Source organism: Tetrao urogallus (assembly GCF_951394365.1).
Source record: "Tetrao urogallus genome assembly, chromosome: 2".
Taxonomy (NCBI): Eukaryota; Metazoa; Chordata; class Aves; order Galliformes; family Phasianidae; genus Tetrao; species Tetrao urogallus.
The window spans coordinates 76842128-76864915 of record NC_136814.1 but is presented as its reverse complement, the minus strand read 5'-3'; the positions used below and the strand labels follow the sequence as shown (position 1 = coordinate 76864915).

Genomic DNA, 22788 nt, shown 5'->3' with positions numbered 1-22788 from the left:
TTTAATGCTCAGCAAAGTAGAAAAGGTCTATAGAGTATGCAGAATTACTAGGAAAGAACTACAGAACACAATGTGTTATGGTATTTCAGAAAGGTGGTGTGGATACAGCTCTATTCTAGTAATTCCAGTCTTCACATTTAAACTCATTATCAGTAGATGGACACAAGCAAGCACAACTCCTACTTTAACACAAACTCCAGAATTGGTTCTATGTGAGATTATCAGCCTGGCTGTAGCACAGTACAACTCTGATCTGGAAGTAAGATGTGTAGGCAAACACAGATGCTCCTGAGTTATAAAAACCTTTCCGCAACTAAAAATTTTGGTATCTCATGAGAAGACCTCTAAATTTTCTTTGTACAAATACTTTCATAATTGTTAACTCAGTACACAGTGCATAAAAATACCAATGTGTAGTTGAACAACTACTGCCTTACAGGCTTGGTAAAGTCCAAACAAGTCACAACCAACTTAAGAAATCCTACCGCAGGATTTGCCTACATAAGACTGTCTAAATTTAGAGCAAATTAAATTAGGGTATTTCCACTCTGTATTTATCTTTTTCTGCAGCCTAAGAGATGCCTACAGTTCCCATACATTCCAACTGGAGAGAATATGGTTTATGTTCATCGCCACCACCATAGTCCTCAAATTTTAAAATGTGTGATGCAAGGCAGTTCTCACAGACTAGTATCCAGATCACAAATTGGTAACTTGTGGCCTACCACATTACAGAATTAAAAAAAAAAAAAAAGTTTAATAAAATACATCCTATCGTCTTAGTATAGTCTCAGGTACACTTTTCATCTTCTGAAGGAAAATGCTGAGGTATGTCTGTTACAGATTGTCTTCAGAACCTAGATGATGGGCTTCCAGATTATGAAGATATCCAAGCCTAATTATCCTTGTCACCATTAAATAATACATTATTATTTGATTCATTCTGATTCAGAGGCCATGGAAGAGGTGATGAAGGAGTAAAATACATACATTGGGCCAATTTTTCAGTAGGTACCTCTTACTGCAATGACAGGGAAACTTACACATGGGAGACAAATGAATTACAAGCACCAGTCTGGACCATTAAGTTACTTACTCCAAAGCACGTGCTCAAACAGCAGATGACAGCAAAAATTAAAAGAATTTAGATGATAGTAGCTAGCTAACCATGAGTTACTAATGAAACGCTACAGAAGAAAGAGAAAAAATGATTTCTGAATGTATAAAAAATTGAATCGTTGATAAGGATTATAATGTTATAATGCGGTGGAAAGCATAGCAACAATGGCAGGGCAGCAAAGTCCTATGCAGCAAATGAGGACAACCCAAATGCAGCAGCCACAGGATAGAGAAACAAAGAAGAAAAAAAAAAACTGCTTACCTTTAGAAGACCTCAGGCAGGCAGGGATCTCCAGCGAGATAACCTCATTTCCCCTGCCAGCCCTTACATGAGGTCTGGGAACAGGTGGATCCTGGCTCCACCCCTTCTGGTCATTCAGGTGCATTGCATGCACCTGAGCACCCCTGGGTTGACCCTGCCTTCCTAGCAGGTGCTCAATCACTGCTTCAGGACATGACTTAGCATTTCCACTACAAGGATAATATAGAGAATTTAATTCTCCAGAATTAGTAACGTGATTACTGATAAAATGCATCTATAGAGAGTGTTGAAAATAATTGGAAAACTTACAAAAATATTTTCCAGAAAATAAATAAACAGGAAAAGAGATATAGAGTTACAATTCTTACTGTGTTTAATTTAATAAGTAGGCAGCAAAGATTCAGGTTGATTAACCACTGAAATAGTTTACGAAAGAATGATAAAGTTGCCTTCATTTGACTATTAAATCAGTACTTGACATCTTTCTCAAAGTCATGCTACAGCTCAAACAGAAATGAAGGATTTGATGCTGGGAATGTCTGGCAAGAGTTCTCTGATCCGTACTACGCAGATACTAAAATGAACAGAAAGGACTGTTCCAGCTTCCCAAAAACAAGGAAGGGGCCCACAGGATCTGAACTCATGATGATAAAGTCCTAATCCTCTGCACTCTCTATTGAGGATGATACAAAAACTGCACAGTAACTGTACATAGCAGCACTTCCTTGAAAGCTACAACTCAGATGTTTTTTCCTGACTATGGTTACAGGTACTAGCTGAGAACTGTGCAGTACTATACCTATAAAGCACCACTAACTCGCCATATCACACTTCAGCAGAAAAAGCAATACCTTTAGCTAGGCTAATTAAATCAATATATCTATTTGATAACTTGCAGCTGCTAGCAATCAGCAGATGGAGGTGGATCACCAGCCCAGTATTTTCAGCTTCTATTCCTAAAGATCCCTGATACAGCAAAAGGGAAAAATATTTTCCCCAAGAGATACTATTAGGATGCTGCAGAACCATGTGACATTTAAATACTATGTTACACTGGAAGACTAATAGATGTGAGAAATATGTTTGCGATGGAAGGATGTTGTCTTGGTCCCACAGGAGGCAGGAAAAGATTGTTTAAGCATATCTAGTATATTCCTGCTACTATTTTGGTCATACGCAAACACTTTCCAAAGAACTGCAATGCAATTAAAAAAGAACTTTCATACTGAGACAAATCGCAGTGGTATTCTCCAAAATGAGAACATTTATGCCAATAGCAATCTATCTTGTTTCTATTCCTCTCATATTATGGAAGAATTTTCTGTTTCAGTATGAGGACTTTCTCCCTTATTAATCCAGCTTCTACTTGATCTTATAGTTTTCTGCTCATTTCCTTGGCAACTGAGCGATGCTAGAAATATGAAAACATGGAAATTGGAATTCAGTGTAAGCCTGAAAGATGTAGAAAGAGGGATTTGACACAAACAAGGAAAGAATTCTCAAGTTCTAAACAAGAAAGCCAATCTGAAGATTCATCACACTAAATTAGTATTGTAAGTTTCTGACAGAAAATAGCCTCCTCTCTCATTCAAAGTTCTGTTATTATTCTGGTGACCCATATCTCAGTAACATTTCTGTCCCGTATCTTTTTTATTATGTTTCTGCCTCAAAGGCAGCATTTCCCTGTCAAACATTTCTTTGATTGATTTTAAAAGTATGCTGGGCAGACTGCTCCTCCTTCTCTGGGCTGCAGTATGAATTCCATAGACACTGCCTCTTCCCATCTTTGTTCCCATTGTTCCATGATCCCTTTTGAAACTACTGAGATGTGAGATAATTAATTTTGGAGACCTCTGACAGAAGGCATTGTCCTCTTGGAAATTCAAAATCTTCTACTTATCCGTCTTCTTAAGAATACTTAGAATACATAACCTCAGTTGTCAACTCAAGAGCTAATCCAGATTAATCTGCTTCTCTCATGCTGAAATCCTTTCAGGATACCAATTCTTATATTTCCTTCCCCAAATTTTGTTTTTCAAAGAACAATGGAACAAGAGACTAGAGAGACCATAGCTTCAGGACTTGCAGATACAGACAGGAGGACAGAACTGTTCTCAAAACAGATGGCTCACTAGGATGCATCACACCATTGGCAACTGACCTGCTGGAATCCTGTCGATTTAAAAAGGAGATAATACAAATCCCTTATGATGGTAAACAGCAGCACTATATAAGAATCAGGGCCTCTGATGTTACTTTCAATAGATGAAGAATTTGCTGCAGGGAATCTGCATATCAGCTGTTACAGACACACAAGGCAGTAACAGTTTCCAAAATTGCTGAAGAACTTTAAACTATTAGGTTTAATACACAGTATGGGACTGATCTGCAGGATAAGTGTTAACACAAATACAGACAAACTGTACATTAACAGAAAAGATTTTATGGAAATGCAAGCTAAATTACTTGATGCTCTTTTGGTGGCAGAAGTAATTAGTGCTCAAACTTTTATGAGTGCTGGATTTCCAAGACAAGTAAAGCAATCTATTTTATTTCCTCAACTCACTACTGAAACAACAGTATCAGCCTATAAACACTTTTTTTTCCTGAGCAACAACAAATTTTGATGTTTCTAAGCTAAATGGTAGCCCTATTCCTTCAGGCTCAGCTGATGGATATCTCCTCCTGGAACACTTTACAGAAGTCACCTTCAGCAGTTACAGTCTGGAGTGGCAGATCCTTTTTACCAGACAAAGAGCCCTCAAATAAGCTCAACATTCTTCTTTCATTCTGCCAGCATAAGGGAGCTATATCTGAAACACTTTCTGATTGTTTTAAGTCTTACTAAAAAATAAAACAAAACCTACACTTTCCTTTGATCATATTTATAGTTATGCATCCAGTCATATTTGGAGAAGAAAAGCACTGCTACTCTAGTTTTCTCCTTTTGCTTTGTGTCACTGTCCCTTGTAAAACACCTAACCAATCACAGTTACAATCTGAACAAATGTTGATGTTCTCCACTGAGGATATTTTTTTGGGGGGGAAAGGGAACACTTGGTTCCAGAACTACATTGTTAAATGGTTCATACCCAAGTCAGTGTCATGACATGGTGCGTGTATTGTCTGGCTTCAATGCAGCTGAATGCCAACAACCCTCTCTGACCTTCAAAACACCCTTGTAATACTTATAAGTGAAATAAGCCAGTGGTAAAAATGTGTTTCACAAGGAAAAAAATTCAAATACATTCCCCTAAGAATTATTAAAACAAACTACTTTACCAGGGTAGAGTCATTCTGAGAAGTGTGATGATGTTCAGTCTCTGAGCTGCACTTGAGAGATTCAGGCACATATGATTCATTTCTTGAATTCAACAGGAGAAACGTCTCTCCAAGAAAACAGTCATCATGCTGAGGGTGTAAAGTGCTTCTTGCAAAGGGATTAGGGTGACAACACCACTCTTCTACTAAAGCACTCCAGTTTTCACTTGGTAGAGGAAGAACTCTGAAAAATTTCCTAACAGAGAAAAAGAAATATTTTCATATATTATTTCCTAAGACACTCTAAGACACTAACAAAGAGACTGGACTCCTTACAAGAAGGAAAGAAAAAACTGTAGGACTTTCTCCAAACAGAGGTGCATGACTCTCCTTTCAGTCAAAGGCACTTTCTTTGGATGAATTCTGAGAAAGCAATGGCCAAGTATTTCCTGCCAAGTTTGTGATGAAGCTTTTCCCACGGGTGAATCTTCAACGATTATCCAGCAGAATTTGGCATAACTTCCTTGTAAATAATCACATCGTAAAATTAAAACAGATCTACTCAGTCAAGAAAAATGTAACAATGGAGATTATGCAGTTATTTTAATTACCGCAAAGTTTCCTTGCACCAAACTTAATATATACAAGGAAACAAAGGAAAAACAAAAAAAAGTTGCCACAGAATGTCTTTCGAAGCCTCTCAAAGTCAGATATTAGACTTTGAAACAAAGCTAAATTGTGACAAAAATACCACAGTGTGTATCCATTAAAAAGAAAAAAGGATGAAACAATGCATTCTTAATTTAGATTCAGATTCAAGTTTCAAAACACACAGACCAAAAAAAACCAACAGCAAAACAAAACCACCATCCAACCCACTAAATCAAATCCTCTTCTCCTAGGCTGCTATATGGACCAAGGTGTCTGCTACAGGCAATACCACACCTTGTGTTCTTCATCTATTTTGTTTTTAACTTCCTTTTTTGGTTACCTGCAGTGACTGAGGATTTTAAAAGCCAAACTTTTGAAGCATTATTTTAAGTTGTAGAACACCCTCTGATAGCTGGAATAAATGCCTGTGTATAAATATGCTATTGTGTTCAGCAGTCAATACTTTCTGCTTGGAGTTCCTATAACGATTCTGTGGTCTCACCACACGTGATTTTATTAAGAATTTAAAAGCATTGATGAGTACTGTCCACACATTTACAATTGCTTTAATCTCTGTTTTCTAGGAAACTGCTGCACAGGGAAAAAATTCTGCCTCTTTACCAAAATAACAGACAATAGCTTTAACTGCATGTTCTCCAACAATTTTCTACATGCGGTTTGTCACAATGTTTTGTTATCTGTCTAGTTTCTTCGAGTGTTTTACTTTTGCTCTCATATTTTGTCTGTTCTTGCCCAAACTCCTCACACATCATTTCTTGATTCCACTCCTAGTTGAAAACTTGCAAATACATTCTCACTTTGCAAATCATCAGAAAACTAATGAGAATTAATGAGACAGCAATTAGACACCCTCCTTTTCTTGCATTTCAGAGACTGCTCTTTTCTGAAGATGCCTGTTTTCCCACTGCAGTTCATTGTGCTTTCTGTATTGTCGACTGAGTCAAAGGAAAACTTTTGTATACAGCCTTCCTTCTTTCTCGATCTGCAATACATTTCAAACTGTGCTTGCCCCATCTGCAGATGGAACCTGGAATAACTGGTATTCCTGCCCAGCTTTAGCATTATGACTAATGTCACCTTCCGGACTATCCATCCCTGACTTCACTCTTTGTAGTTTTATGTATCATCAGCAGAGATATTATCAAGGTTCAGATGGAGGTCTAAAGACTGATTATTCTTCCCAGTTGCATACAGTTAGTGCTAACACCTGGACTAACACTAAAAACGTTTTTTTTCATTCCCTTGTACCATTCCTCATATTACAGCAACATAAAGGTGGTATTGCTCAGCAATACTTTTTAAAGTGTTGAAGAAGAAGGAAAAAAAAAAGATTACCTTAGGCTACAGATCAATGCTGTCCAATTTCTTTACATTATTCTTTTTTTACCCTCACAGCCTGGAGCTTTGTGAATTGCATCAAGATCTTGAATTTTTGCCAAACAAAAAGCAGTTATTCTGATCAGTGAGAAGTTTCTTAACGGGTTCCTCCCAACTAAGCTATACAGAAAGTATAACTTTTCCACTTTATTTTAGCCTTTCACCATTCAGACTTGAAAATCCTTATTCTAGATTCTGTTTCTAGAACTGGAAAAATGTTAACACTTAATTTAAATCAGCTTTCCAGGAAACAACAATAAAAAAAGAAGCCTGAAGTCTACCAGGTGCTGACTCCCTTAAAGCTGCTAAATACAGTAATAAACTCTAGTCTGCAGATAAAACTTATAACCTTGATAACCAATAGCTAAGTTTCTGCTTTAAGGCAGTTATATAGCCAGAGAGAAATTAAGAGAGACAGTCTCCTTCTGAAAGCATCTAATAAACCTAAACCTCCCTTTAGAAATGCTGTCTCCAAACAGAAGTCTAGGTGCTTAAGTTTTAAAAAGCTAAAAGTTAGGTACTAGTCTAAGACAGCTGCAGTAATGGGCTTCCTTGCTAAGGTGAGGATTCGGCCATAGAGTTTCTTGTAAAACTACGTTACATAAACATCCTCTATCATCATTATTAATTCATATTTAAACAGCCAATCACATCATCCTATTTATTGAAAATGCCTCAAACAAAAAGTAAAGGAGTAAAAATAAGTATTAACACTTCAGTTCTAGAAAGGAAGAAAAGATAGGAGTTCCAATTGGATTCCTTTAGGAGCAGCCATCTTTTTGGAAAGACCAACTTGACAGCTGTCAAGCTTAAAGCTACTAGTAAATGAAAAGTCCGATTAAAAGACTTCTACAATCAGTTTTTCAATAGAATACTTGTGTAGTAAAGTTGCTCAGGCTTGGGACTAATTAAAACAGTAATTTCTTAATAGTCAATTTCTAAATATTATTTTTTGCAACATTCAGCCCTTCATACATTACAACATCTTAGAGAATTATTTTATCTATGACCTACACTCATACTGTATGTATGTATAACTGTAAGGAAAGAAAATATCCCAAATTCTTTGCAACTCTTAAAATTATGAGAAAAAAACAAAAATTTAACCACTTCCTCTAATGTAAGGATAATGTGGAAGAAGCAGAGAGCATAACCCTTATGCCTGAAGAGTCATCAAGACTTCCAAAGGAGACAGACTAATCCAGTGGATCTCAGAAAACATTGAGGGAATAACAGAAAACTGAGCTGAAAACTCTCATTCAGTCCATTTCCCTGTCTCAAAAAGGATTCACAACACTTAAACCATTCCAGACATACTTCTCTCATCTATTCTTCAAAGTGATAGAAATTGCAGACTATCTCTAGTGGTAAAAAAAAAAAAAAAAAAAAAAAAAACAAGCTTTAGACTATGTTTTTCATTTTAACCTAAAATCCTCTTGCTTCAGCTAAATACCGTAACTATCACTGTTGCAGCAACTATGCACATACCAGACGACTCTTATGTCTCCTAGGAGACATCTAAACTAAATTCCATTTCTTTCAATTTCTTTAAAGATATCCTTTTCTAGATATCAGACTGATTTTATTACAGACACTTTTCAAGCAATGCACACTTTATTAAGCTCTCCCATACACAGTTATTCAACTTCTCTTCAATCCCATCACCTGTGTTCTCATTAGCAAGGTCTCTGGACTACGCAGTGAACAACAAACAATTTTTATTTCTGAAAGTATTGTCTTTTTTGGAAGAGCAGGAGTGGTAAAACAGAAACTGACACACTGGCAGCTCCAACCTTCTATCCTTACCCGAGTCAATATAATTTAGAGATAACATTCAAGGGGGTCAGAGGTCTTCTGCAAGGAGAAATGTTTTACGTGTGATGTATTATAATGTCTTTTTTTTTTCTTTCTAAAAATTCAAATTACGTTACACTGTAGGATGTTGAACCAAAATACGTAAATTCCATGCATACGAATTTGCTGTGCTGAAATTCAGGAAAATACCCACTCCAAGATGAAAACAGAAAAGATTTTTTAAAAGCAAATGCTTCTGACTAGAAATTATAAGTTTCACTACCCTATAAATCTATCAAAAGCTTATTGCTAGACTCTCTGATGAGACATTTCATCAGAGAAAGCCCCAAACCCTCCCCCCTTTATGTTGAGGATAACCATAAATCTGTGCGTATGACCAAAAAAAAAAAAAAATTACTGATTTACATTTGCATTACCATTTTGAGTATTAGGAGTGACACAGACCACAAAACGCTGCAAGTGTGTCAAGTGTGTCTCTAACACTTTATACACATGCAGCTGAAGCTGTCAAAATTCTTCATCACAAGATCCAGAAAACGCAGTAGCTTTTTATTAAAATTCTCATTCACTCTGCAGACTACCTGGTCTCTTTCAAGGCTTTTGACAAGGTCCCACGCAACATTCTTATCTCCAAATTGGAGATATGGGTTCAAACAGTGGATTAGTGGATAAGGAACTGGCTGGGAAGTCACAGCCGGAGGGTTGTGGTCAACGGCTCTATGTCCAGGTGGAGGTCAGTCACAAGTCATGTCCCTCAGTGGGACCAGTAATCTTTAACATCTTTACTAGTGGCATATATAATAAGACTGAGCAAGTCTGTGGATTGCACCTAGCTCAGAGATGCAGTTGTTACAACAGATGGAACAAATGCCACACAAAGGGACCTGAATAAATTTGAAAGGTGGGCCCATGTGAACCTAATGAGGTTCAATAAGGCCAAGTGCAAGATGCTGTACTTGGGTTAGGCAATCCTAAATATCTATACAAAACTGAAAGAACTCATTGAGAGCAGCCCTGTGGAGAAAGACTTTGGGGTCCTAGTAGATGAAAAACTTACCATGAGACAGTACAGTGTGCTTGTAGCCTGGAAGGCAAACAGTATCCTGAGATGCATCAAAAGAAGGGTGGCCAGGAGACTGAGGGAAGTGATTGTCTCTCTTTACTCTGCCCCATTTGGGCATCTGGGGCCCCAGTACAGCAAGAATGTAGAACTGATCCAGAGGAGAAGGGCTCTTTCTTCACCATCCAGTGAAGAAAGGCTGAGGGACCTGCACTTGTTTAGCTTGGAGCAGAGAAGGCCCCAGGGAGACCTCATTGTGGCCTTCCAGTACTTGAAGGGAGCTTACAAGGAAGGGAAGGGAAACCAACTTTTTACATGGATAGATAGTAATCGGACAAGAAGAGACAGTTTTCAACTATAAGAGGAGAGATGTAGATTAGATGTTCAAGAGAAGTTTTTCACTGAGAGGCTGGTGAGGCACCAGCACAGGCTGCCAAAAGAGATTGTGAATGCCTCATTGCAATGCTACAACGCAATGGAAAGCACAGCAACGACAGTGGCAAACAGCAAAGTCCTATGCTAGAGCAAGTGAGAATAAGCCTAAATGCAACAGCCACAGACACAAAGGAAAACCTCCACTTTCAACTCTTAAATGAGGTTGGGGGGGAGGGGAGGGTGTTGATCCTGGATCCACCCTTTCCAGTTACTCAGATACATTCCATGCACCTGAGCTCCTCTGGGTTGGCCCTGCCTTCCCACCCATTTCAAGCCATGACTTAGCATTTCCTCTACACCCATCTCTGGAGATGTTTGATGACAGACTGGATGCAAAACTGAGCAGCCCAATCTAGCACCTGATTTAGTGGCTAGCAGCCCTGCCTATGGGAGGGGAGTTTGAACTAGATGATCTTTGAGATCCTTTCCAACCCAAGACATTCTATGATTCATTCATTCATTCTGTGTTTCGCTTTGTAAGAAGTAGAGAAGGTCAAGTCGTATAGCTAAGAAACTGCTCCTGAACTTCCCAAATTCAGCATTTCCAAAGTAATGTGGAAGCCAGCTTTGCTTAAAAGACAGAAGAAGAGAGCTGCTGACAACACCTCCATCCTGGCCAGCTACTCTATAACAACAGCACTGTGACTGAAGAAAATTCCTAACAGAGTGGACAGAACTGAAAAGGATCCCTCAAAGTACACAGGAAGAAAGAAGTCTAGGTTACAGTTTTCATAGAATCTTTTTGAGTTGGAAGGGACTGTTAAAGGTCATCTAGGCCAACTCCTCTGCAATGAGCAGAGTCCCTTAGATACAGCAGAGCTGTCAGCTAAACATAGACTCTGAGTATTTTCGAATCAGTGAAAATTAAAAATGTACTGAACTTTCTATTTGCAATTCAAAATATTTCAGCATTTTGTTTTTATGCACAGCGAAGTCCAGCCACAAAAAAAAATGTCTTGTTTGAGGCACCGGAGACAACCAAGAAGAGAATTCAGATTTCCCACCTTGCAGGACAATGCACCATATGCTGTTAGTTAGCTATTTCTACCTTCTAAGCCAAAATGAATAAATGAATAAATACATAAAAGTTGTTTCAGACAATTTTGGTTTTAGTCATCTGTAGAAGCGTTTCAAGGTATTCTTAACTAACAAGTTCAAAATTAACATCTTTTAACTATCTAAGTAGAGAAAATAATACAAACACCAATCAGTACGGCAGTTACTGACATAAGTGCAAGACACTGCGGTGCTTACCTTTCTTTTACTATGATGTCACCACAGGTCTGGCAGTAAAAGATGTAACTCTTCTGTGCTTTCAGGCTTTCCCTCAGATTATAAACCAATTCTACAAACAAGAGAAGACAGTAATCTTCAAGGTTGGGCAAAGTTTTCACTCATACACAAAAAGTCCTTTCAAGAACTTCACTCTTAGGCAAGACAAGAATCTAAAAAAACAAAGGAAAACAGTGACATTCTACACACAATCTTTATTTATTTACCTGTAGAAACAAGTAATGAGATGGGATAAACTTGCCACCTCCACCTCATGCCCCATACTGCATATCGTTACAGAGACTGTACAAACTAATATTCAATGCTTCTCTTGTGCAATGATCATAGAAACATAGAATGGTCTGGGTTGAAAAGAACCACAATGATCATCTAGTTTCAACCCCCTGCTACGTGCAGGGTCACCAACCACCAGACCAGGTTGCCCAGAGCCACATCCAGCCTGGCCTATTGGTGAGTGTCTCTGCCGTATGAGGCACTTCCCAATACACAACAAAAAATATCTGGGTGCTTAAAAAAAAAAAAAAGAAAAGAAAAAAAAAGGCAGCAGTCTTCAATTCTCAGCCAGGTAAGATACACAGTCGTGGTGGTATCACTCAAAGAACAGACAGTCGGCAATACCCTCTACAGGTCAGCAAAGAGAACACAGTCTCAGGAGACAGATCAGATAGCTCAAAATACAAGTTTCTAAATTAAAAATAAATAAATAAATAAGTAAATAAAAACCTACAAAAGTATCCAGAGAACAACAATCAATATCAGGCAGAAGAAAAAGTGTAAGCCTAACTCTATGCATAAACAGGCTTTCTGACATCAAGGTATATTCTCAGCAAAGGTAGTTGGTATTTTAGAATTAGGCAGCAATCACAAAGAAAAGGCACTTAAGAACATTCTAGATACATAAAAGATAAGTTTCACAAGCTTATATAAAACGTAAAACTTATATAAAACACACTTATATAAATGGCCATTGGCAATTTTTGCATTATAGCCAGAATGAGTCATATTACTGCATTTTTAGCAACTAAATGTGAAATAGGAGAGGGAAAGCATGGGGAGGGAGTCGAACACAGCTCTTAAACTCCCACGCAGAAGTTACTCAGCAAACTTCCCTCGCTGCGTCACCTCACGCAGTTTTGCTTTTTAGAGCAGACCGCTGCCGATGCACCCAGAAGCCGTGACTATCGCTACCGCCCGCCGGCGCGCAGCCTTACCCGGGGCGCGGGGCACATCGCGCAGCCGCAAGTGCAGGTGCAGGCCGTCTCCGTGCAGGCGCCGCAGCCCGCGGCAGGAGGACGGAGCCAGGCTGACCCCTGGCGGCAACGCAGCCACCCCGCAGGCGGAGCTGCTCCTCACTTCCAGCCGGCCCGGAGCCACCGAGATGTCGGCCGGCAGGTTCCGCAAGCTCGCCTCGCTGGAAAGGCAAAACAGGTTTCGTACTATTGTTTTTTTTATTATTATTATCCCGCATAAGGAATTGCCACCCAGCGCCGCGCAACGCGCAGGTCCCGCTCAGCCCCAAAAGGAGGGAGGGAAAGAAGGAGGGTGGAAGGGTTCCCGTGCTACCGGATAACGAGCAAGGCGCTCTGCGTCCCCCGCCGGATCTCCAGCAGGAACGCGCACACCATGCCGACGCAGCGCCTCCAACAGCCCGCGCAGGAAGGAAGCGGCTGCTTCTTCCGCCTGTCGAGAGCTGCAACCGCGGCCTCCTGCCGCAGCGCCGCCTGCAGCTAGGTGCCGGCGCTGTCCGGCCTCGCGGCCGTCTCTCTGCAACGCTGCTCTCTTCTGCCTCGGCTGGTGCGTAGGGCTGGTCAGCCCCGAGGGCAGCAGCTGTAAGCAGGCGCTGGGACGACAAAGAACTCCCTGCATCAACCCCTTGCTACCTCGCGTGTTGTGTTCAGGTTTGGGCCCCTCACAACAAAGAAGACACCGAAGTGTTAGGGTGTTTCCAGAAGCTGGTGAACGGTCTGGAGCACAGGCTTACAGGGAGCGTATGAGGGAACTGAGATAGTTCTGTTTGGAGAAAAGGAGGCCCAGGGAAGACTTCATTGCTCTCTATAATTCCCTGAAAGAGAGTTGCGGTGAGGTGGGAGTCAGCCTCCTCTACTAGGTAACAGCGATAGGATAAGAAGGAATGGCCTCACATTGCACCAGGATGAGTTCTGGTTGGATATTAGGATAACTGATCAGAAAGAGCGGTGAGGCAGTGGCATAGGCTGCCCAGGTACAATAGTGCAGTCACTGTCTCTGGAGATGCTTAAAAACTGTGTGGATGTGACACTGATGGATATGGCTTGTGGATATGGGTCTGTGATTGGACTGGATGATCTTAGTAGTCTTTTCCAACCTTAATGATTCTACGATTTTTTACCTTCACTAGGTGGCCACCAAGCTTCCACTCTTACCAGTCTCTTCTGATCCTGAATCACAAACTGTCGCACAGCCTGTTGTCCATCTCATACAAGAGTTCAGGCTGAGGGAGCTGGGCTTGTTCAGCCTGGAGAAAAGAAAGGTGCGGGGTGACCTCATTGCAGCCTTTCAGTACCTAAAGGGAGCCTACAAACAGGAGGGGAGTCAACTCTTTGAAAGGGTAGATAACAGCAGGACAAGGGAAACGGTTTTAAGTTGAGGGAGGAAAGAATTAGGTTGGATGTCAGGGGGAAGTTCTTTAGAGAGAGTGGTGAGGTGCTGGAACAGGCTGCCCAGAGAGGTTGTGGATGCCCCATCCTTGGAGGTGTTCAAGGCCAGATTGGATGGGGCCCTGGGCAGCCTGGTCTGGTGTTAAATGTGGAGGTTGGTAGCCCTGCATGTGGCAGGGGGGTTGGAGATTCATGATCTTTCAGGTCCCTTCCAACCCTGGCCATTCTGAGATTCTATGAAAAGTTCCCCACATCCATGATGCTGCTCCACAGAGAAGGCAGCGTCATTGGTGCCTCTATGTACAAGCGGTTGGGGGCAGTAGGCCAAAAGTCCAGGTGGCAGATGGTGTCCTTCATCCTCCACAACAGTCACCAGCTGCCATCATCCGCCACTTCCTCATAGTGGTGCTGCCATGTGCTCAGGGCTTGGAGAGCTCCAGTGCTTCTTCAGGGGTACCTTTCATTCTGTCATCTGCTACCACAGCACAGAGCCTGTTCTCCAATTGCAGATCTGCAGGTAGAGAATACAGCATTCTCCTGTTGCCTGAAGACACCAGCCGTGCGCAGGGCTGCCCCCCACCAGCTCAGCTGCCCAGGGTCCATCCAACCCGGCTTCAAGTGCCTCCAGAAATGGGGCACTTATAGTTCTCTGGGCAGCTGTGCCAGCACCTCACTGCCCTCTGAGTAAAGAACTTCCTTCTGACATCTAACTTAATCTACCTTCTCTCAGTTTAAAACCATTTCCCCTTGTCCTATCACTCTCTGCTTAAGAAGTTGCTTTCTATACTAAGTGGCCCTATATGCACTGCTGACCTCTGGGTAGGAATTAAATCTCAGGAGCATTTGTATTGTTCTGTAACAAAAAGTAAGGGCTGACACATTGCTTTACTTGGAAATACAGGGTGTGTGGCTGTACTCAGTGCCTGCGTACGTCCCAGGGAACTGGGGGCTGACTGAATTTATGCAGTACTGAGTATTGAGCTGAATCTGAATTTATGCAGTAGAGTTATTAAATAGTTCCACGAGGAAGCGATTCCCATCTCCTCTGCATTACCCCACACCATGAGAGCAAAGCCGGGCTCCTTCAGCTGCTGGCTGTTAGCATAAGCCACGAGCTAGCAGACTTACAACCGTGAGGACAGTCGCCTCGGGCTCACTGTGAGGAGCCCCCCCACCCGCTGCTGACGCAGCGCTCCGCCAGGCGGCGCGGTGCGTCGGCGCGCGGGGCACGCCGGGAGCTGTCAGGGTGGCGCGGGGCGGCCGGCGGCGGCGCGGCTCTTCCGGCGGGGTCGCTGAGGTAAGGCGGCTCCCCGCCGTTCTCTTCTCCCTTCCCTTTCCCCCTTCGGCGGGCGGCGGGAGCCGAGCCCGCCCTCCTCTCCCCGCAGACGGGCCCGCTTGCCACCGCCTTCCCCACCGGCTCGCCGAGGAGGGCCGGGCCGGCAGCGCATCCGCCCAAGGGCGGGCTGCAGGTGCGGGGGAACGCGGCCGGCCCGCTGGGCGCCGTGCGACGGCTCACCTGTGGCGGCCGGCCCTTCCCGCCGCGCCCCGCGATCTGCCCGGCTGCGCTGAGCGGGCCCCACGCTGCAGAGCGCCGGCGCCCGGCCGTGCCCTGCCTGAGGGGCAGGCAGACGCCGTGCCCGGGGGGCAGCCATCCCGCCCCGGGGGACGTCCCACTGTCCGTGCCCGAGCGCGAGGCTGTTCCGCTTTGACCTTGAGCACACCAGGGCTGTGGGCCGCTGTTTGGTACCGCTGGCCGCAGCGTGTGATGTTTGGTAGCAACACCGTACGTCAGCCATTTGTCCAGCACGGGGTTAAACTCTATCTGTTGATGGTGGAGCGGCCTTAGTCTTGTGGTGGTTAAATATCATCTAAATATCATATCCTTATATCTTGTGATGCCCACTTGATAAATGTACAACGGCTTGTCTGTTGAGCATTTTTACTAATAGCATTTGCACACCTGTTATAATAATCAGAGAGGCCTAAGCAATTTGCCTCCTTAAATGTCCTAAAATCTGCTGGAGATGAGCCATACTTTTGGTGAACTTGCTTTGGGGGAGTCCTTGCATTCTCACTGCTGAGTAATTAGCATTCCTGTGCCTTCTTCCCATATGCAGTAATGTTATGGGTCTCAGATAACTGCACAGTGTGTTACCTGAGTTCTGCCTACACAACTGGGAATGGATGGAAGACTCTTAAACTGTAATCTTCTAGATGTTTGCAGGTAACCAGGACTGTGTAAGGTTGAGCATTGTAATTTGTAATTTTGTTGCCAGGCCTCCATCTGTATCTGTTCTAAATAGCTATGTATCTAAATATTTACACATCAAATGTGTTTTTTTTCTGAGTATGGATAAATTTCCATAAAATAGGATGAAATACAGTAATATTCTTCCTCATATCTAATGATAGTATGATGCCTGGACACAGCGGTTATCCAAAAAGTACAGTCACCTTTAATATAACATGGATGAATGTTATAAGGGTGAATGCCACTTTAGAAAAAGGCAAAATGTCAGCAGCATAATTCCTGGTTTTCTTCTAACTGAAATGAGAATAGGCACTTCTGAAATCTAAGTAACCTGTAAATGAGAAATAGGTGAAGAGAGCTGCATTTCTGGCTCACTGAATGTCGTATTTTCCCCACCTGTTGGTGACAGTTGTGACAGCAGGTATTTAAACAGCATCTTGCACAAACAAGTAATCATACATCTTCCAGTAGGGCTGTGGCTGTGCATTTTAGCGCATGGTTATGTTCATTGGGCAGGTTATATTTACTTTGGCAGTACTTTTCTTGTGCACAAGTACTGACATACTACACTGACCACTAGAAATACTCATCACATGCACTGCAAACTAAACTGGTAAGAATGCAATCTGTCTGGTGTGGGTGGACTTTAAATTGTATTAATCTGCCTGTATTACTCACTTAAATAAGTGGAGGGGGAATGATTCTCTTAGTTCATCACTGGCTTAATTGTCTTGACCAGTTTTACTGTTTCCCACCTTTATTTTTAGAGTTTTCTTACTTATCTGGGGAGGATTGTTTGGATGAGACTGACTGAAGATATGTATTACTGTTCTATCTTTGTTGTTGGTTTAAGAAGATAAAAATGTTTTGAAAACAGTTGAGAAAAATAGGAAATAGGACAGAGACAGAACTTAGAGACAATAAAAACAGCACTTGCTATAGAATAGAATCTGTATAGAATGGAAGAGCAGAACTTTATACAATAGAACTTATTTGTATGCATTGAAACTGCCTTTCAGATTAATGATCACGTTGCCTTTTCTTGTAGCTGAGAATATTTTAAACCATAAATAAAAAAATAGAAATGGGCTGCTTCTCCTTTTCCCCAAGCTCTTAGAGAGAAGTAGTGCAGGATCAACCATTTATCCCCAGTATCTGAACAAAGAAAAATACAACACCAAAGCTACTCAGGAGAAGATTTTGCTGATCAATGCAACACTATTTTTATCATTTATATTTTAGTTTGCTTATGTTCTATGGTATGTGCTTCCTCACTAGAGAGATTTTAGAGTATCTGCATAGTTGAGCGTGCATAACTGGAGTCATTGATGGATTTTTTCCATTAGTAACTTCTTCTGTAGGAGGAACATTAGAAACTTGTACTTGAATGTAGCCATCTAAAAAAAAGTGAAGCTAAGGAATGGTGTTTTATCTAATTTATTTCTAGTATCTATAAATCAGAGAGAATTTAATCATTTACGTCCTTTGTGGTTTACTTCTGACAATAAGAAGGCAAACAAGTTTTGGTCCAACAGATTTGTTTCCAAAGCAGTCATCAGAAGACTCTACTTCACAAAGCTCTCTGTCATCCATCTCCACAACACGTGCAGTCAGACACACGGCAAAATACAGCCACACTCTAGGTTATGTGTCGGTATGCATATGGCTTGTACTGCTACTTCAGCATTTAAATGAGCATCAAAAGATAGAAATTGGTAGGAATAAGAAATAAACGAATTAGTAACATCTTAAGATTTCAAAGTAATTAAAAAAGGAGATTGGACAGAGTGTTACCCAAGCTTGGCATTGGCAAAACTCAGTATGGGGAACTTCTGACAAACGTTTTTGCAAACACTGAAAAGAAATATCAGGGTGGTTTGGAGACAGGAAGACAAATTCACTTGAAGCTATGTATTAGAACAACAGGAATGGATGAATGAAAGATTGAATTCTTCAATTTTAAAGTTATTGTGAGCAAAGAATAAAAAATGAATACATAGGTGGTTTTTTTTTTTTTTTTTAAGTTAGTGGATTTTGCTTTAAATTCAGTGTTGGAATGCTGAAGATGTCACAATGCAAACTCGGTGCTGGGTAAAAGTCAGGCTCCTCTTTGAGGAGGAGAATACCACCTACTCAGTGTAAGGCAATGAAACTCATGTGGTCCTTTCTTGTTTTCCAGGCTGAAATGTATCTATGAATTGGCAAACTTCTTTAAAGCAAATGCTGTACAAGTTTGGGTTTAAATGGGTTTGAGTTGTTGCTGTTGTGTTTTTTGTTTGTATTGTTTTTAAAATTCCTTACTGCATTAATACTAGTTGGCTGACAGTAAAACATAAACAAGAGAAAAAGAGTACCTCAAGCTGAGTCTTCAGTCAGTAAATGGTTGGAGGAGGTCAGAAGAGCTAGTTAATTAAAAAGAGTTTCCAGTTAAGGGTATAATGATTACTTGAAGCAATGAGGCTGAAACATAAAAGCAAAAATTAATTGTGATTCATTTTAGAAACCTTTCCTTGTTCCTGCAGTCAGATACCTGGAGAGAAGGTGACTCAAATGATGTACCTCCCAGTTGCTGCACGGTAGGGTGGGCGGGAGCTGAGTGAGTGGCACGGCATGGCAGGGAGAGCACAGAGCTCACTGTGGGCAGAGGCAGTGGTCATGCACAGCAGGGGTGCAGGTGCATGCACGCTGCAGCATGAGCACTCATTTTCTTGCTGTTTTCTCCAGCCTTCCAAATGTGTGTGGTTACCATGGATCTAGTGATGTCAGATAAATACTTAACGTAATCTGTTCGAAGTAATAGGGACAACCTGCTTTCCAATATGCAGACTTGTAATTTTTTTTAAATGAAGGTTGGGAAATTGCTAACTGTGACGTTGTCAATTTGATTGTGGACAACTGAAAAAGGCTGCACCAATACAGGGGGGTAAGCCAAGCCACGTCAACCCATAGCAACTGGTTCTGCTGCAGTGAATAGGTGATAGGCCACATACGTTACACTTCTGAGGTAGGATTTAATGTTTCCCTTTGTCTTGACACTGTCACTGTGACTGGTTTACTCTGGGTGGCTACTTTTCATGCTTAAATCAATCAACGAGATATTCTATCTTCCCACTGGAATTACTGAAATGTCAGCACAAGGATTTAAGTGAAGATTATTATAGAAGACAGTCGAAAATGCCTTTACCTGTGCTGTTTACTCTTATTTAAATAGAAGCCTTGCTGTTAGAATTTGAATTGGTTATAAAGATGATAGCTTTGTAAGCTGAGGTGAAATGAAATTTAAGAAGGGAAACTCTGCAAAAATATCAAAACAGTAGAGGTCAAATTCTGAGTGCTTTTCTCTTCTTTCCTGCAAATGTGTACCTGAATTAGAGGGAAATACTGGCCAGTTCTAGATCTAAGTCAAGATCTTGATTTCTGTTCTTAAATATTAAATAGAGAAGCTGATTACGAGAAGGCTTGCTGGATGTTCCTTAAGAATTTTTGAGCTTGTTACTTATTACTCTTGATGAACTCATATCTGGTGTATGTCAGACTCCAGAACACCATAAAAGAGCAAAAGCAGGAAGAACATTTGCATATCTTATCTATTCCCATCAGAATTCTCTCCGTGGTAACCTGAGAATCTTTCATTCTTTCTTTGTTACTTCCCATACAGCCAAAAGAAGAAAAAGGGTACTTAATGTGTTTCTATAGACAGGTCTTTTTGTTTTGTTTTTTAAACATAGCGATAAGCTTGTTTCATGGATGTGTTCTCTACTGGCTTCAGAATCTATTCAGTTGTTTAATCTAGTCTTTGTATTACAGGCCATACATGTTTGATTCTCATTCAAACAAGAATTAAGTGAGAGTCTCTCAGAAAAACATCTCATGGTGATTTAGAGGTCATCAATATGGATAATTAAAAGGAATACGAACACCTGACTTGGTATCATTTCTTTCTGTGGAAGAATAGTTCTTACCTGTGATTTTTTTTTTTTTTTATTTGATAGAAAAGTGTATTGAGGAGTTACTTGTCACAATAATACATTTCATAGAGTTCTCTACGTTCCTGCAGGATAGCAGTGAGGTTTGGGCTAGTTCAATGTACAGTGAGTATATAGTTGTTAGTCATACCTCATCTTTTATATTTTTCATTGCTGTATTTAATAACAACTGGCTGAAGTAACAAGCTCAAGCTGCTCTTCAGAAGGCATTAAGATGTATTTTTGACACATTCTGAATATAAGAGGACTTCAATTTTCGAAACAGATTAGTTATAATTGGAAAGTCTTTGTTTATTGGTAGAAGAAAATATACATTTCCAGTGCAAGATTTTTGTATTAAGACACTAGCTTGGAATTTACAGTAGTTTACTGTTTATGCTTTTAAACACTTCTGAGGAAAAGTGAAGTTTAATGAATTGTCAAATGACAGGACTTCTGTTCTCTGTGTGTTTAAATCTGTTCATATTGAGTAAGGATGTTTCTGCAGTTATCAGCTTGGTATGTGGGCACTGTATACAGCTTAAATCAAACACTGTGAAACATGAAATCTTTCTTATCTGCTAGGTTTTTTCTTTTCCTGTACATTCCATAGCTTGAATCACTAGATAACTTCAGAAATAGACCTTGAGTAGACATTGAACTGCTAGAGCTCTGAATTCCAAGCAAGCAGGATTGATAGCTAAGGTTCATGCTGTACTAGGGACAAATCTTGAGGAAAGTGTAAGCACGTCCGCACTCCACAATGATCAGCTCCTTGGCTTGCACCAGCAAGTGACCTGTTCTGTATTGCAGGTGGGTGGAAAGCAGATAAGCCTATTGAGTTCTGGGAAACTTGAAAAAAAAAAAAAAAAAAAGTGAGAACGGGACAGCAGCAAATCAAACCTGGAGAGGAGCTTTGGGGTACAACAGCTGCTGGAGTGTTTATGAGTAGTTAGAAAGTCTTTCAATCTTGCGATAAAGTTAAGACCTACTTACATTGAATGCATTAATGAAAACATAGTTCTTGTCAATGTAGTTTCTTTAGCTTCAGCCAGAGCCATTTAGAGTCTCATAAATGGTCCAATAGTTTGTCTTGATGTGACACAGAAGGCTCTCAAGCACATAAGTTTGGGAAGGATGATCATTTGCTGTGAAAAATACAGTTGTAGGAGGAGCATTCTAACATGACACAAAGGAAAGACTGTACTGCCTCAGTGCTGAAGGGATTTGCAGGCTTATATAACCCTCAGCAAAAGGAGATCCACAGGCCAGGTAACTGCTTCCTTTGATGAAGACATGCCTTAAGAGTACAGGTATCTAGATGCATCCAGAATTGTGTGGTGTCTGTTCTTGTCATTTTGTTGTTCCCTTGAAGTTAAAGTAGAAGGTAGTAAGCATCAAGGCCTGCTTCTGTGATTATCAAATAGTTTGGAAGTAGATGCATTTCTCAGATAATGTAAATATTCATCATGAGTAATAAGTGTTATTCTCATACACTGGTGTTTCCTTTACCTCATCTGTTAAGAGGCATGGTCATCTAACTAGTCAGTTGTTGTCGTCCATGTCCTGACAGACTCTCCAGGAAACCAGGTGAGCCTTCAATATGAAAAGATTTGATCTCACTTTGTGAGGTGCATGCCAAAAGGGGAAAAAAAAAAAACAAACAAAAACAAACAAACGAGGAGTGATACTCTTCATCTCTTAAAAGATAAATATATTACATTTTATATTTATATATTATATAAAAATTCAAGGAAACATGATCATAACCATAGGGTGGTAAGAAATACGTTTTTCTTTTCTACGCAGGACTTCCAAATTGATATTGTATGAATAAATGAAAATACAAACTAGAAGACCAGGATAATTTAATTAGTTTCAGCTGGTAAGCAACAAATTGTTGTTTAAAAATACAGATTATTCATTTTGTTGTTTGTGTTTTTTCCTAATAGGAACAGAATACTTTGACCAGTTTATTAAGACAAAAAACACTGTTCTTTTAATGTTGTGTTTCTGCTGTTTTTGTCTAACCTTTGATAATCTTGGATCAGTCTAAATTGTTGGCTTTCAGATTTTTCAAGCACTTCAGGAAGACAGAGTTCTCTTTTCCACGCAGCCATAAGAGGTTGCATTTACGTCGTAGCTGAATAAAAGATGATAATGATGCTTTCTTGACTCAAAAAAAGCATTATTCACTGTGTTAAGTTCTTCCTCAATCTTTTGTGCTGGGGAAAAGGTGAATCGTATTGCTTTTGTATGTTGGTCCTTTCTTCTTTTTAGTGTTAACATTTTACTTTACATTTGGAGATCAGATACTAGCAGCCTCACAACAGTCTCTTTGAGAGATCTGTTGGTATTCTGTAACTATTTCAAAGCAAAACTCTTCTCTTTCTGATCTTAATCTAAAGAGAATATGGTTATTATAAAGTGAAACCACACAAACTTTTAAGTAAAATGAGGTCAAGTCCTTTGTGCCATTGGGGTATAAGGAAAACTACTGGTTTAGCACTCAGAATATATTTTGAAATAATACTCTGCATTTCTATTCTGCCTTGGAGACAATTTGTCATTAGCTTGACATCAGAACCAGAAGTGTAAAAAGTTAGTAGATATAGACCTTTTTAATTCACTCCTGCTATGCT

The 22788-nt window shown here is 40.6% G+C and overlaps 1 protein-coding gene across 1 annotated transcript in view; it reads right to left on the bottom strand.

Annotated features, from left to right (window-relative positions):
• Nucleotides 1-13129, bottom strand: part of UBE3D (ubiquitin protein ligase E3D) — a gene marked incomplete at its 3' end in the record, with an annotated part of 73002 nt that extends 59873 nt beyond the window's left edge. The window contains exons 1-4 of the mRNA XM_079550744.1: nt 12858-13129; nt 12506-12705; nt 11256-11346; nt 4664-4898 (exon numbers count right to left, since the gene is read on the bottom strand). Of these exons, the coding sequence (XP_079406870.1) occupies nt 4664-4898; nt 11256-11346; nt 12506-12705; nt 12858-12919 (588 nt within the window). The 5' untranslated portion in view covers nt 12920-13129. The remainder of the gene's footprint in view (nt 1-4663; nt 4899-11255; nt 11347-12505; nt 12706-12857) is intronic.
• Between the last annotated feature and the right edge of the window lie 9659 nt (nt 13130-22788).